General features: G+C 41.0%; 2 protein-coding genes across 2 annotated transcripts; one reads left to right on the forward strand and one right to left on the reverse strand.

Moving 5' to 3' along the window:
- Window positions 1-2,329: 2,329 nt before the first annotated feature.
- LOC141830752 (cytochrome P450 78A5-like) lies at window positions 2,330-4,414 on the forward strand. Its single transcript, XM_074718176.1, has 2 exons — window positions 2,330-3,308; window positions 3,386-4,414. The coding sequence occupies exons 1-2, from the start codon at window positions 2,364-2,366 to the stop codon at window positions 3,980-3,982; spliced, it is 1,542 nt and encodes a 513-aa protein (XP_074574277.1). The 5' UTR covers window positions 2,330-2,363; the 3' UTR covers window positions 3,983-4,414.
- A 441-nt stretch (window positions 4,415-4,855) lies between these two features.
- LOC141831070 (uncharacterized protein At1g01500-like) lies at window positions 4,856-8,750 on the reverse strand. The gene is made up of 3 exons (XM_074718508.1): window positions 8,684-8,750; window positions 7,054-7,850; window positions 4,856-5,817 (listed from the first exon to the last, which is right to left on the reverse strand). Exons 2-3 carry the CDS (start codon window positions 7,747-7,749, stop codon window positions 5,578-5,580), a joined length of 936 nt encoding a protein of 311 aa, XP_074574609.1. The 5' UTR covers window positions 7,750-7,850; window positions 8,684-8,750; the 3' UTR covers window positions 4,856-5,577.
- Window positions 8,751-15,869: the final 7,119 nt, after the last annotated feature.

Raw genomic sequence — 15,869 nt, forward strand, 5'->3', positions numbered from 1 at the left:
GGGCCTTAATTTTATCAAAATAAAATCTAAACAATCTACAACAAATTAAAGAAAAATGGAATGAGAGTGCCAACTTAGTAGAGTACACTTTTGATGGTCCTAGAGAAGAGAATGGTTGTAGGTAGGGAGGGAAGGAGGGAGGCAGCATTATGGCGCGCCGGTTAGTCAATTAGTCGATCATAATTACAACTCCGCCGGGACCGGGGGCCGGGGCCGGAGCCGGGGCTGGGGTCGGGGTGATACTACAAATTCACAAACCGGAGAACATATACATCTGCCAACTGCAATCACTATCTTTTGAAACAAAGCACCAATCCAAACCGACTCAATATCAATCAACTCTGTATAGTTTCTTGATGGATTTTCTTTGAGGCCAAACACATGCGCATTTAAGGGCAGCCATGGGGGAACCCTTATCATCACTCTCAGTACTCATCATGTGGTTTCCCACAGAGTAAGTTCCAAACTGCAACTGGAGCTCCCTTAACATGAAATGATGACTTTCGACATTCCAAATAGAGACTTGCAAGAATTGAAAAACATGGATGTGACCGAAGGGGTTGTATAATTTGAAATTAGGGACCCATTGATTCCTAGGAGTCCTTCTCGAAAGCTAGCTAGAGGGAGAAAGGGTTAGAAGACGAACGAGGGCTCTGTTACATCACATGCAATTTGGTGTGGTTCCCTTGTGGACTTCTTGTCTTTCCTTTCAGCCTCCTTCTATTATGTGTTGCTTTTCTTCTTTTGGGAGATTGAAAAACGTGGTCTTTCTTTCAAGTTGTTGCCTTACATTATAGTTTAGGTCTCTCCATTTGTTTCTCTTTAGTAACATTGAAGGTCGACCCTCTATGGTGTTCAACTACTAACTTAGTCGTAGTTCCTACACCTTTTTATTTATTTTTGTAACAAAATGTGGAATCCACCACCTAAACAGTCTTACACGGTCGATCTCATGATCATTTATGAGGAAGATGAATCAAAAGACTGTAATTGACCACTATGAGAACACTTTTTTTCGTCTAAGTCATCAGTGATGCTCTTGTCGAAGAGATCCTTCATTTTGCTAGAAGAAAATGAGAAATGTTCTTGCCTCTAAAAAGTCTGATATCGACCTCTTATCTTTGCAATTACAACATCGAGACCTTGTTTACCTCTAGAATTTGTGAGAGAGGATAGGAGAGCTCTATTTATCATAAACTTTTTCCTTAAAATTTCCTTTCGCCCAATTTGAATTCAATATTGTAGCAATGAAAAATGAGATAAAATAAAATCCTACTTTACCCTTGTCTCCTTCGTATTCATCTTGTGTAGCTCTTGGACTACAATGGGATCGAGCATAAATTATTCATGAACATTAACAAATTGAACACGTAAATATTCAACCTTAATTATTTATTTTAATGAATTATTAAAGTTTATTTTGAACAAACATAAACAACCTTTTATCAAATCAAAAAGTAAGTTTGATCATGAATATTTAATTTATTTAGTTAAAATTTTAACCATTGTTCTCTAATCTAAATTAATTTGGCTTGTTTAGCGGTTCTAATTGTGTGCATTAACTATTATAAACCAATTGAACGTTATAACTTAATCATTGGTTTATAATAATTAGTGTATTTAATTACTTAGTGTATTTATATATAGTTTGTTACATAAAGCTTTATATATATAAACCTTGTTATAATTAATTTAGTATATTTAATTAGCTATATATATTATATATATAAAGCTATTTGTTTCACAATTATTATCAAATTTATAAATAAGCTTATAAATAAAAAAAGGTCTCAAAGCAATTAATAAGCTCACTAACCAATTAAAAAAATTTAAATATATATATATAAGATTCAAATAATTACAAGCTCCAAATAACATCTAAATAACAAACTTAAGTAATAAAGTTCAAACAAAAAATAACAAAAAAAAAGCTAACCTTGATTAATCTTATAGTTACCTTGGTTTAACTACCTTGGCAATAATTTTATCTCCACTAGAAATTGGCAAGATTTCATTTCCACCTTAATAATTTATCTTATTATCAAAATGTTCTCAATTTTAAAATCAAGTAAAACAAAAGTTTCTAACTCTTCGGCAAGAGGTGGAATCCGTCACTTTAGTAGCTCTACACGGTCGACTCTATGACCATATGTGAAGAGATAAATCGAGAAACTGTAATTGATCAAGATGCAGAAGGGTATTGCCTGTCTTCGCGGATTCAAAGTCTTGTCCTTATCAAAATTATAACAAAGTACAAGGGGCGAAATGAAATATCCAGCTATCACCCTTATTTAGCCGCTCGCCCTCACGCCATTTGTCACTCGCCCCTTCGCCCATCGTAGCCGCTCGCCGGTACCAACTTCATGACGACGGCCCTGGAAATGGACGCCGCCTCGCTCTTCCTCTTCCTCCACCGAACCGCCCTCTCCCCCATCATCGTCTTCGCTCTCATTGCCTTCTCCGTCCTCTTCTTCTTCCCCGGCGGTCTCTCCTGGGCCCTCACCAAGCCCCACGGCGGTTCCTCCATCCCAGGCCCGCCCGGCGTCGCCGTCTCCGCCTTCTCCGGTGCATCCGCGCACCGAGAGCTCCTATCTCTCTCACGCTCCTTCAAAGCCACCGACTTGATGGCCTTCTCCGTCGGCTTCACTCGCTTCGTCGTGTCGAGCCACCCCGACACGGCGAAGGAAATTCTCTACAGCTCCGCCTTCGCCGACCGCCCCGTCAAGGAGTCCGCCTACGAGCTTCTCTTCCACCGCGCGATGGGCTTCGCCCCCTTCGGAGACTACTGGCGTAATCTTCGCCGGATTTCCTCCACGTACTTATTCAGCCCTCGCCGCATCGCCTCGCTCGGCGAGCAGAGAAGAGCGATCGGGAACAAAATGGTCTCGGACGTCCGCGCCCTCATGAGAAAGCACGGCGAGGTGGAGATGAGACAAGTCCTGCATTTTGCGTCGCTGAACAACGTGATGATGAGCGTGTTCGGCAAGAGCTACGACGACTTCGGCGGCGGCGAGGGCGAGGCGTCGGAGCTGGAGTGGCTGGTCAAGGAGGGCTACGCGCTCCTCGGCGTCTTCAATTGGTCCGACCACTTCCCTTTTCTGCGCTGGCTCGACTTGCAAGGCGTGAGGAGACGGTGCCGACGTCTAGTGAAGAGGGTGAACGCCTTCGTGGGTCGCCTCATAGAGCAGCACAGAGACAACAAGACCAATGGCAGAGAGACGGATGATGCAGGAGACTTTGTCGACGTTCTGCTCGGTTTAGAAGCAGAGGAGAAGCTTTCTGACGCCGACATGATCGCTGTTCTCTGGGTAAACAATTCATTCGACTGGATCATCGTAAATCTCATTCGGTTTCAATTCAGTTACCTGCTTGGGCCATGTATCAGGAAATGATCTTCCGGGGAACAGACACAGTCGCCATCCTCTTGGAATGGGCACTGGCCAGAATGGTGCTGCATCCCGACATCCAATCCAAGGCCCATCAAGAAATCGACTCCGTCGTCGGGTCTCGCCCCGTCTCCGACGCCGACGTCGGAAGCCTCCCTTACCTTCAATTCATCTTGAAAGAATCCCTCCGAATGCACCCGCCGGGTCCCCTGCTTTCCTGGGCTCGCCTCGCCACCCGCGACGCCCACGTCGGCTCCCACCTCGTCCCCGCCGGCACCACCGCGATGGTGAACATGTGGGCGATCGCCCACGACGAGTCGCTCTGGCGAGACCCCCACAAGTTCCGGCCGGAGCGGTTCGCGGAGGAGGACGTCAGCGTGCTGGGCTCCGACCTCCGACTGGCGCCGTTCGGCGCCGGCCGGAGGGTGTGCCCGGGCAAGGCCATGGGCTTAGCCTCCGCCCACCTCTGGCTCGCGCTGCTCCTTCAAAACTTCGACTTCCTCCCCGCTCCCCGCGGCGTCGACCTCTCGGAATGCCTGAAGATGTCGCTGGAGATGCAGAAGCCATTAACCTGCATGGCTGTTTCAAGGACCTGAATCAAATCAATCAATTTGCTAGCAAATCAAATCAAGTTTAATTAGTGCTCGGAGAACATTTTGTTGTGTATGTCTCCATGGCACCTGTGACGTGACCCTATATAATTAGCCTGCTGGTTATCATGGATGAAGTGTAAATAGCCGTGGGGTTCGGTTTTGTTATCATCTCTAGTGCTATGAAGCTCTGCTTCATCATGTATATATACTGTCCCTATATTATATGCTCGGTCAAATACACATGCATCTACGTATATGTAAAAATATGTTCACCCGCCTGTCCATGTCCATGATAGCTCTGTGGATTATGGGTGGCTGAGTCATCTAATAATTGGTGATTAATTAAAGTTGGTAAACACCGCAATTAGTGGTTACAGATTCATGCATATCTTGTGATTAGGACGGTGTCCATTCTTCACGTACGATCCATCTATCTCTCTGCTTTCTCATCTGGACTTTGCTCAGCACGCCTGTCCATGTCCATTCTCTGGACACATGATATACACCTCTGTGGATATGTGTGGCTGAGTCAGCTAATAATTGGTGATTAAAGCTGGTTAACACTGCAATTAGTGGTTACAGATTCATGCATATCTTGTGGTTAACGCCTTTTTTTTTGTTGTCTATGTGCTTTGCCATCTGGTCTTTGCTTTCAGCACGCCTTTTCTATTTCCTTTTTCTTGTGGAAAGCATCATCTTCGATTCGATCGGGTGCCATGTAAAACCTGTCCCAACCAAACACTGCAACCTGGTGTTAGATTGAAGAAGGTTAATGTCATGTTTATTCTGAAACGCAGTTTAAAAAAAGAATGGACTGCACGATAGTTTTCTTCACCTTTCTCCTTCTTCTTCTTCTCCTGAGGATAATTTTTCACAGTTGATTCCTTTTCATTCTGGGACAGCATTTTAGAGTAGACAGAGCATAAATTTCTAAGCTTAGATGATGAAGGATGCGGACAGAGGAGTCTCTGTTTGACTGTAGTCAACAGGTGTAACAGTGAGGCTATGATTGCAAAATTGGGAGGAGAGGTTTCTATTATGCAGAAAGGGAGAGAACAAGATGGCCCTTTCTGCCTGTTGCTGGATGGATTGTGGAGGGAAAGGAATCCATGGATGAGATTATGATGTTCTTTACCTCCTCGAGTTGTTAATATGGCACCTGACGTTTTAATGAGTGGAGCCACAGAGAATTGAAATGGTTGTCGATGGTGCTTTGCCTAGTTTGTGGACAACACATGGTGGATCGTGTCAATTCTGTGCAGGAGCAAAGATAGAGCTGAGATCTGCTGGAATCTTTGCCCTTGTTTCTGAGGGTTTACAAAAGGCAAAAGGAGGCGTTCTTTTGACCAGTCCATCAGATGGTCAGGTGCAGTTTATGTTGTCTTGTCCTTTTGCAGTTCCAGTGTCTGGGTGCGCCTCATGCTGATGCTGGCTGCTTAATCAATGCTTGCAATCCTAGTTATAGAGTGAATCGCCAAGCTCCAGAGAGATTAAAATGAATAATGTTTGCTTCTCAATCCTCTAGCGATCCAAGATTTCACGACTTGGATGCCAATATCTGGTGGTAATGGTGGTGAAAGTGTTCACCTACCTCTGCATCAGAGGATTCGCCTCTTGAAATTCCGGGTGGTGGCTTGGTACATGCGGACCAGCAGGCCTACACCTATTCCAGTGCCAATGCAAATGCCAAGGCCAATCCCCACTCCGACTCTCACTCCGGCGTTGAACCATGAAAGTTCTCCATCTTCTCTTTCTGAATATTCAGGTCTTCTGTAGATGTCACAATACTCATTTTCGGAGTCACTCTCTCCTTTGTAAGGAGGATGCTGCTGGGATGTCTGGAATGGAAATCCAAAGCAGCATTGACGATACTAGGAATTAGAATAAGTGATTAATGAGGCTCTCAAAAATAAAAGCACTGGAGAAACAATCACAAGAAAAGCTATGATGCATGCATTCTTTTAAGGAGAGCCATAAATAAGTATGTTGCCTAGCACACAAGAAGAAGAAAATAGTAAAAGTAGTTTTGCCGGATCGAATCATTTTGAAAAAGTTAGTACTTAGAAATCAAGCAATCCACACATATATCCCCTTCAGCAAATGTAAACTTCGAGAAATGTCTGATATATACCTATGTTATTTGGCCTCAGTTTGTGTAGGAATAGAGGACACAAGTATTTGAATCTACCTCTACTATGTTTCATTTTTCCAAATGTTTGCACTTAAACTATACTACTTTGAGTGTTGAGCGTCCATCATAGGAGAGGATAGATGAAAAATCTGGTTCTTTTAGGAGACAGCTTCACAACCGCTGATCAGTAAGTATGAACTAATAAAGCTCAATTTGAAAAAATAAATAAATAAAGAGCTACAAACTTGAATTAGATGTTCAAAAGTAATTACGCCTTCAAAAAAATTCATGGAACATGGAAAACAAATTTAAATTAAGGTAACTATAATTCAATGTCCCTCGTTTTGACTTTCAGATAATTTTGATAAGGAAAACATTCACTGATACCTTTAACAGGTATGATTTCTTGTGCAAAATAATTTGAGGTACAACAAACTATTCTCAGTGATTTGTGAATGATCACTACCTTGATGTTAACAAATTCCTTAAATTTCTTCATGGAGTTGGTTGATTTTTTAAAACTGAACAATGAGTAGAGGACTATAGGAAAGCAAGCAACAGAAGGAGTTCAACCTTTGAGCCTCCGAGCAATCGATGTACAAGTTAATTGGAGGGTGAAGCCATGTTGAAGAAGTTAAGATGCAAACACTATGTACTTTGAGAATTGAGGACAAGCATGAGAAAAAGTTTCTGCATATAGCATTACTTAGAACAGTTTCAATCACGGTAGCAATGACAGTGGGAGGCAGTACAAAACATTTCTGCTTATAATGAATTGGTGTAATTTGTACCTAGTCTAAATTTTTTTCAAAAGTGCAGTCAACAAAACTAGATGAGGTTCACGGAGTCATCAACATGAAAGAATTATGTGAAGCTGCCAATTTTTCTTTCAGCATATATGCATGGAAAAATTCTGAAAGGTAAGAATCAGAGTAAAAGTTACCTGCAAAGCATCCTCACGTGGTTCTTCTTTCTTTACTTCTGTTGTCTCATCCTCTGGAATGGAGCCTAATGGAAACATTCTACGATTCTTCTTGAGAACACCAAGCTGAAGACTCTTGGCCAAAATAATGGGAGAGCCAGAGAACCAGCCAGCAACATATACTTCAACTGTAGGAATGTTCATGTCTGCTTTCAGATTTTGCTTACTCTTCAGGAAACTTGTACAAGCTGATTTTGCAGTTTGACAATTCATGCTCCATTTGTTTGAATGTTTCTTTGTTTCCCTTGAGAACCCATTACAGTTACGAAGCTCTAGGACACCAATAAGCAATAGAAGATCTCTATCATAGACCTCAAATCTCACACTTCCAGTCATGCTAATACTATCTGTACTAACAAATGTAACTTCTTCAGATGACTTATCAATCCTATCCCTTCGAAGTGATGATGAAACTTGATCAGCATATATGCTGCTTCTCCTACCATTCACTTCGAAGATGGTATCAGGAGAAAGTGGAATGTGATTAAGTGTAAGATAATCAGGAGGGGTTTTCTCAATTGAGCAATTGCTCACTCTAATATAAAATACCCTCAGATCAAACCAAGGTGATGTTTTTGGATGGCAGACATGAGGTGGGATGAACTTTTGTCCTGCATCAAATAGCTCATCCACAGAAGCAGGATCATGATTGCCCATCCTTGAAGATCGATTCTCCCAGAAATTATTCAGATGAGACTCAAGGAACCCAGTCAAAACCCCAAGTGATTACAGACTCTGCTTCTGAAAGAGATATTTACCTGCATCATCAAATTGCAGATAAGTTGATAAAGAGAAGGTTTGACTAGGAAAAAACATACAATGAAACATAATACATCCATGAAAAGATTAGACTGCAAGTTTCGAGTGCTAACCAACAATTTGACAATCCAATAATAGTCACAGAAAATATAGGCAGCAATTTCTAAAATAAGTGTCATTTTTGTCCATTTCCATAATCTATAGCTGGTTAACTACAATCACAAATGAATTTTTACTGAGACAGATAAGCTGTTCTACTTTCTTGAAAATAAAGGAATTAGAATACTCATAACTAGCTGAGCATCACTGACAAGCTCTATACCATTGAAACAAGAATGTCACCAAAGTATTAGTAATAGAAAAGGATTAATACTCATATTCATGCAAATTATCTCATCTGTAGCCTACTTTGTCAAAACGGTATGCTAATTAGCTTCATTATTTTCTTTACCAGGTTAAATTTTCATTTAGCAAAACCATATGCAACTTGGTTGTTTTCCCCGATAGCAATAGAAAGATAAGTTAGAACTAATAACCATCAGAACGGAGGAGAAAAAACAATTATCTGCAGGGGAGAATCTCCAGTAAATCGACAACTTCGGGAAATAAAGATTATAACGTTTCCCATCTCACGGTTCTAACAAACCATAATTAAGAGAGGTGCACCCTCCTACAGGGAAAAAAATAATGAGAAATGTAACAAAAATAAAAAAAAAACAGAAAACAGATTGATCTGATTCTGAAGCATATATTTTATTCAGTTAAGGGTGTAGGCTTCCAAATTCAAATAGCAATCCAGCAAACACAGTAAAAAAATGAAACAAAATACAACCTTGCGTTTCTCTTGTCGTTGTCGTTGTTCATCCTGAAATCGCGAACCTCCAAATCGCAGATGCAGTAAGGTTCAACCTAAACAAGGTAAAACCAGTTGAACAACATAAACAAAAAAACAACATCCACAAAAATTAACAACTATTCTGCAACCACAACTCACCAGCGGATAGGAAAGAAGCCAGCCGGAATCGAGGCCTCCACGGCTTCGCCGCTCCCTTTCAATCGCCCCACTGGGGCCACGGAAAAGGATCAAGAAGGATGCGACCTCGAACGGGCCAGAGCCCACATTGCAACTGTGGTGGGCTGGCAAAAAGGATCTGTCGTCGACTTCTCCTGATCCATCTCTACAGGATCGGCCTGCTACTGCCGGAGAAGTATCGGCCCGTCGGGCTCAGCCCGCCCCCGCCACGACTCTTCCAGACCTTTCCGGCGTCACCGGTATCGCAATGTTAGTAAGAGGGTTAACGGGTATCAGTTAAGTGGGTTAATAGGGAAATGGATGGTAACCGTATTCAATAAGTTTAAATTGGGCCTCAATTCGAGGCTACTCAAAACCTAATTGCGGCCCCCAAGGCATGGTATGGTAATAAGAAGTACGATGTTTTTCTCTTCTTCTTTACCAAAAAAGGTGAAAATCATCACCCCAATGATTCCACACGATTGGTCCCATGACTATTTATGAGGAAGTAAATCGGGAAGCTATAGTTGGTCACGATAGAGGAGGATATTACCTCGGCTTCATCGAGATTCAACTCTTGCCACTTCAACAACTCTGTCCGTCGTAACTAACTCAACTATGCCTCGGGAGCAACGATGTTTTTCTTAAACAACCATAATTCAAAATTCACATGACATATGTATTATGTATGTGACATTTGAACAATTAGTGATGTTGGAGCGTTACATTAGGAGTCACCTCGCTAAGGTGGTAAATGAATCGAACATTCGTGAATAAGTTTGGTATTTAGCTTGGTAAGAGTTTGTTTATGTTCGTTCAATATACACAAGATCAATTAAATGAGCAGATTTAAGCAACTCGTTAAACTAAATGAAAAAACTTGAGTACATATATGTTCAATTTGTTAATGTTTATGAATAACGTTCATAAATAATATTCGTTAATAATATTCATCAATAAAACTCTTATCAACTGGTTAAATAAATAAAAAATCTTTTAAAGTGAACAAATTAGTTTGTATTATCAAACTCAATAACCAACCAAATAAATTTAAAATATAAAATTTTTAAACAATCAAACAAGTTTAAATTAAGAATTTGATATCATCTAAATGACCAAGTTCAAATTAAATTCAAACCAATTTTAAACTCATTAAAAAAAATTAAATCAAATTTGAAAAATCATTTTAATGACCTAATTTATTTTAGACTTGACTTAGCTTAACTTAGTTTGATTATCTTATCAAATAAATCTAAATATCACAAAGATTAGTTTGGCTTAGTTTGTTTTTCTGAATTTATTTAGTAGGGGAAATATGAGATTGAGGACGAAATATGAGATTGAGGAGCTGTTCATATCAAGATTACAGTGTAAATTAAATATCTAATATAATTTTTTTTTTTAAAAATGATAAAAAAAACTGAATTGCAAAGAAAATGGCTGCCGAAATTAATAAGTTATTATTATTATTATTATTGCATGGCTGAGTCAGTTAGAGCTTATCCAGCGTCGGCACAAACTCATCAGATTCTTCTTGCGTTCCGATATTTCCTTCCTTCCCAGGGAATCAGATACTTCTTCCCTCCCAGAGTCTTTGATCAGTTTGAGTGTTCCTTTTTCCCTTTGACCGTTCCCATTTCTTAATCCGCGAACCTGTCAACTCCAGGACGCATGCCCCCCTGCAATGCAATGCAATGCCACCGGTAGCAGTCAACCACCACCAACTAATGCATGCTCGCTTGTCGCCATTGTTCTCTGCTCGGAGAAAACATCCCAGCTTATGGCCACGTGGATCCCAGCTTAAATTAACAGCAATCATGGCGACGGAGCCTTTTCCACTGACCTCCAAGAGATATCTTTCTTTATGGAGGGGCGGACTTCATGATTGACTCACAAAGAATCAATTCGCCACACTTGTAAGCGACGACATCGCCATTGCCCTCAGGGCGGTGCACGGTTTCCGCTCGGAGAGACCGAAAGCAGCTTTGAAAGAAAGCAGGGGCGGCAGCTACCCCCTCTCGTTCTCAACTTGTTCTCTGCCCTCATTCTTTTCTTCACAACGTGGCCGATCGCCCACTTAATTCTTCAATCCCAACGTAGCTTAATTTGGACCCACTGTTTGTGTTCTGCTGCATCATCCCATGCAGCAATGCATGCATATTTGCCATGTGGAGCTTTAATTAATTTAATTTAATTTGTCTGTTCACAGATTGATCGATCATCCTGAACTTCTACTGCATTATTTTCGTACACTCACGTGGGAGAAAGACTTTTACGTGAGTGAGTTCCATTAGGAGTTTGAAGTCAAGTAGCTCAGCAGCAAAGTGATAGTAGGCCGGCCAGTGGTTCTAGAACCATGCATCGTGCATATCTTTTTACAATGTCAAAAGGTTGCAAATTCTTGTAGTTACATACTTGAGTAGATCTTTTTTTGGGAGTAGTGGGTAGTCGACGATCAATCTGTATGAGATATATGCTTTCCTTTCCTCTTTTCGATGATCATCATCCTAGTAAATATCCTATTCGAGTCGTTCTTTGTACACAAGTGATCCTAAGTCTCCACCATCTGATTAAAGATGTCACTTCTCCTTTTACATCTGGAGATAGAGCTCGCTGAATGCGGCTACGCTCCCATCTTTAGGGTTGGGAGATGTCCCTAGAGGAGAAATAGAACTAGGGTGGGTTGGAGGGGGCACAAGTACATGCATGGCACTGCCTACAGGAGAAGGGTGCCCTACCTCTCCCATCCCTTTCTGAATTGGCCGGTAGTGGACAACTTGAACTTGCTTTGGGTTGTTGTGCTTTTCCATAAGTTGGAGGGATAAGAAGCACTCACTCCTCTACGCTCTACCTAGAGCTTTGATTTGACACAGAGAGAGAGAGAGGACATGTTTCAACTATTCATACTTGCAGCAACTGTTCTTACTTGCTTCTTTTGGACATGTTCACATAGGAACCCTACATAAAACAACAAAACAGGATCAATCTTTTATTCCTTTCTCCATCTTTTTCTCCTGGTTTTCCTCTCCTGCTCGCTATCGACGACCCAACAAGATTAAACCTAAAGGAATATTATTACCGAGGAATTAGCACCTCAGTGATACATGGCATTTGGACAATGAAATGCATGGAACAACAGACGACACTTGTCTGCTTCTCCTCCATAGATCGACGTCCCAAAGGTTCAGTAGAGGTGCCACTTTAGTTTAATGCTGGGAACATCAAGCAGATGCTCGACGATAATGATGCTTTGTTATCTCTGGATGCTTTGCTTATATTATTTCTTTCGACAGATGCCTTCTGCTTCATGATTATGTAAGCGATGGTAGTGCATCAGGTTAGACTCTGAGAAATCTTTACTCTCAAATAATAGTGCAGGAATTTAGACAGTGATCAAGTTCTGCACGATGACCTTAAAAGTTGAGCTTTATAGGTAGATGCTTGTTAATTATATCTAATGACCCCTTTTCGGTGTGCTACGATATGATTCCACACAGATAATTAACTTAAAGCTCAACAAACTGTAGGTCTACTGGTGTTTTAGTAGATAAACATATCATTAGTCAAACTGTCGGGTTCCACTGACACATATCTCAACTATACTTTAATTAATTGCTGATAATTAATATATAATCTGGGGTTGAATCCATGCTGGTCAGACTACCTAATGCACAACGACTAAAACCATCATCACCTTCCAAGTCAATATTAGTGCTCATTGCCGGAAAGTTAATTTCCCACTTAATTAAGCATTAAGTGCATTCTCTGTGTTGCCAATCATGAAACAGATTTAAGGAGCAGAGACAAATGAACTCTGTGGGATGTGCTCAGTTTCTGATGTATTTTTTTTTTTTTTGGATTTTGTGGATTATCTGTGCATGTGTTCTTCCCTAATTAATATAATGGTTATATTATATTTGTGTGTTGTGGTTGTAACACAAGATATGCTTGTTATATCTCTGTGTGTATCTCATTTAATGCACGTTTACGGATTCATTGTTATGTGGTGTTCTCTTTTCTTCAGCATAGAAAAAGAGAACAAATGACTTGGGAGATATTGTAAGAAAATGATGGTTACAATGTATTTAACAATATCTACTGTCAGACTACATGACCCTACTTGTTTAGGTTTGTAATAGTTTGGTGCAACATAACTAAAGGTATTATAAGCCTATGATGCATGATTAGATATATATTGCAGCTCAGGAGATGATAGAGTTCCAACTCGATAGCCAAAGGGATCATGGGTGACACACACAACCTTGATTAATTTATGAGTTTCCCCACTTTAGAGTTGGCACAAAGATTATTAATGGAGTTCATGCAATTGCCTTTCTTGCTATATGTATATATATTATCAATATCATCAGGCTCTATTCTTGCTATCATTGTGTAGGCATTTGGACAAATGCATGTTATTAATAGTCTGAGTGATCGATACTGTTGAAGTTAATAGTGGCAGATGGAACTGAGCAATATCACTCTTTGTGATTCTCACTTCCACAGATATATATATTGTGTAACTAATTTCGACCAGAAAAAGAGGTTTGAAGTTCATAATCTTATTTAAGATGATTAGGATCGATTGAGTAGCCTTGATCTGTTGTTGTTCCTCAAATATTTTGGAAAGAAGTGGCAGCTGCCAGTTAAGTAGTAATCCTGGTTAATTTTTCCTCAGCAGCAGCAGCAGCAGCAGTGCTGCTTGCTGCAAGTTTTGTCATCTTCAAAGATGACAGTACAGAAGCAATAATGGCAGTGCTCCGTGGCCATTGTCAAGGGCCCTCTTCTCCCTTCCCTCTCAAACCTGGACCTTTCCACTACTTCGAACCGACCTCCATTTTTAAATTGCTCACTCACTTGCTATCGTGCACACAGATCCTCTCTTTGTTACATCAAGCTTTTTCCTTTTCTCCCACTTAAGAAGCTGTTTGGTATCTTAATTTATCTCTCTTTCAGATTTTGAGACAGACTTTTTGAAACAAAGGAACAAGGCAATTGTCAGTGTTCTGACTGGACACCGTGGATAGATAAGTCATCAGTCAATAAGAATCTGATTCACGCAAATTTTCTCTTCCGTCGAAGAAGGAACCTTAAGAAAGACTGAAGAGAAGATCCAGAAGAGAAAGTATATAAAGTTTCAAAAGTGTTAAGTAGGTGTCAGGAATTCCCAGCAGGTCACTTTGATACTCAAATTAGTATTTATGAAAAAAGATGCAAAAAAGAAAGTATATGAAGTTGTTGAAGTTGCCGATAGAGTTTCTCATATCTGTTGGAGGATTTATATACTTATGAGAAAGGAATCTTCATATCGACCTGAGGGAAGACCTATGCACAAGAAAATTAAGTCTGTCGATTGCTTACATGGAGTCCTCACATGAAGCGTCTGAGGGACTAAGTCTGCTAACTTCGTAATCGTCATGTGGTTCAACATTGCTGATTATTATTACCTTTTGATTATATGCGCAAGCACAAGAGGATCCAGTAAACTAGACTTGATAATTTCGTAACCATCCTAACTCCTTGGCAAACATGACACGTTTGGAGGATTTTGGCAGTTTCTGTGTGAAGCGGGAGCGGTGGGCGTCGAGATGAGGTGACCAAGTTGCTGAGATGTTGAGTGGCCGAAGAAACGGAGTGTTTGAGTGGCTAAGAGGCCGAATGGCCGAGTAACCGAGTGGTCGTATGGTCGAGAGACTGAGAGAGATGGAGTGACAAGAGACCGAGTGATCAAGTATTCGTGTGGTCGAGAAACTGAGAGAGATGGAGTGATCGAGTGACCAAGAGTAATGAATTAATTGAGCGGTTGAGAGACCAAGTGGCTACGTTGGCCGAGAGACCAAAATAACCGAGTGGCCGAAAGATCAAGTGACCAAGATAGTTGAGTGGCCGAGATGACCCAGGTCAAGATGGTCGAGTGGACTGTTGGGTTGCAAGGGTGCAAATATAGTCCCACATCTAAAGCACATGGAAAAGATCATGAGTTTAAATGGATGGAAGATATCTTCATTGGTATGAGGTCTTTTGGGGAGAGCCCAAGAACAAAGTCATGAGGTTTAGGCCCAAAATGGACAATATCATACCATTGTGGAGATGCGGACATCCTTGGAAATATTTTGATTCCATCAGTACTAACAAGTGGTATCATAGCAAGACCGCTCTTCACCGGACTAACTGCCGGAAGAGCCATGATCCAGATCTAACCATGTGGGTTGAACCTTAAACAAAGGAAGTGTGTGCTCCCATGTCTGAATCAAGAAGACTAGACACTAGGCAGGAAGTCCTAGTAGAGGTCGAGTGGACCGAGGGACAGGAAGTCCTGGTGCATGGGTCGAGGATCAGACATCAAACAGAGATATCAAACAGAGACTTTCCGTTTGAGGGGAGTCTGTGATCCTTTATTTGAGGGGGGATTGTTGGGTTGCAATGACCCTTTTGGGGAGAGCCCAAGAACAAAGCTGAGGGGGAGATTGTTGGGTTGCAAGGGCCCTTTTGGGAAGAACCCAAGAACAAAGCCATGAGGGTTTCCTGGACAATATCATACCATTGTGGAGATACGGATATATTTGAAAACAACATGGGCGAGAGACCGAATGATCGTATTGGTCAAGAGACCAAGTGGCCGATATAGCTAGCCGAGAGATGAAATGGGTCAAGATAGTCGAATGGTCGAAAAAGCTAAGTGGGATTCAAGCTGTCGATCTATTCGACTATTGACTTTCTGACTTGACACATCGATTTACCCCTTGATTATTTTCATCACGCAAGATTAATCAGGATCTGCAGAATAATTTAGTAAACTCTGAATTTGGTTTGCATCCTGAGAGATAATCTGATATCAGTTCACAGAGATATATACTTTTTCCTAGCTCCCCTTTCCCTTTTACTTGATCCGTGTGCTGGGCACAATATCGATCGGTGGCAATAAATTTTTGGAGAGAATGATATGTCAACTCTCAGGAAAATTTGGATTAGAGGCCTCCTCTGAAGAAGCAGAGGATACAATTAA

Source organism: Curcuma longa, chromosome 6 (assembly GCF_044706935.1).
Source record: "Curcuma longa cultivar G26 ecotype Majalengka, Jawa Barat chromosome 6, ITB_CL_G26_1.1, whole genome shotgun sequence".
Lineage (NCBI taxonomy): Eukaryota > Viridiplantae > Streptophyta > Magnoliopsida > Zingiberales > Zingiberaceae > Curcuma > Curcuma longa.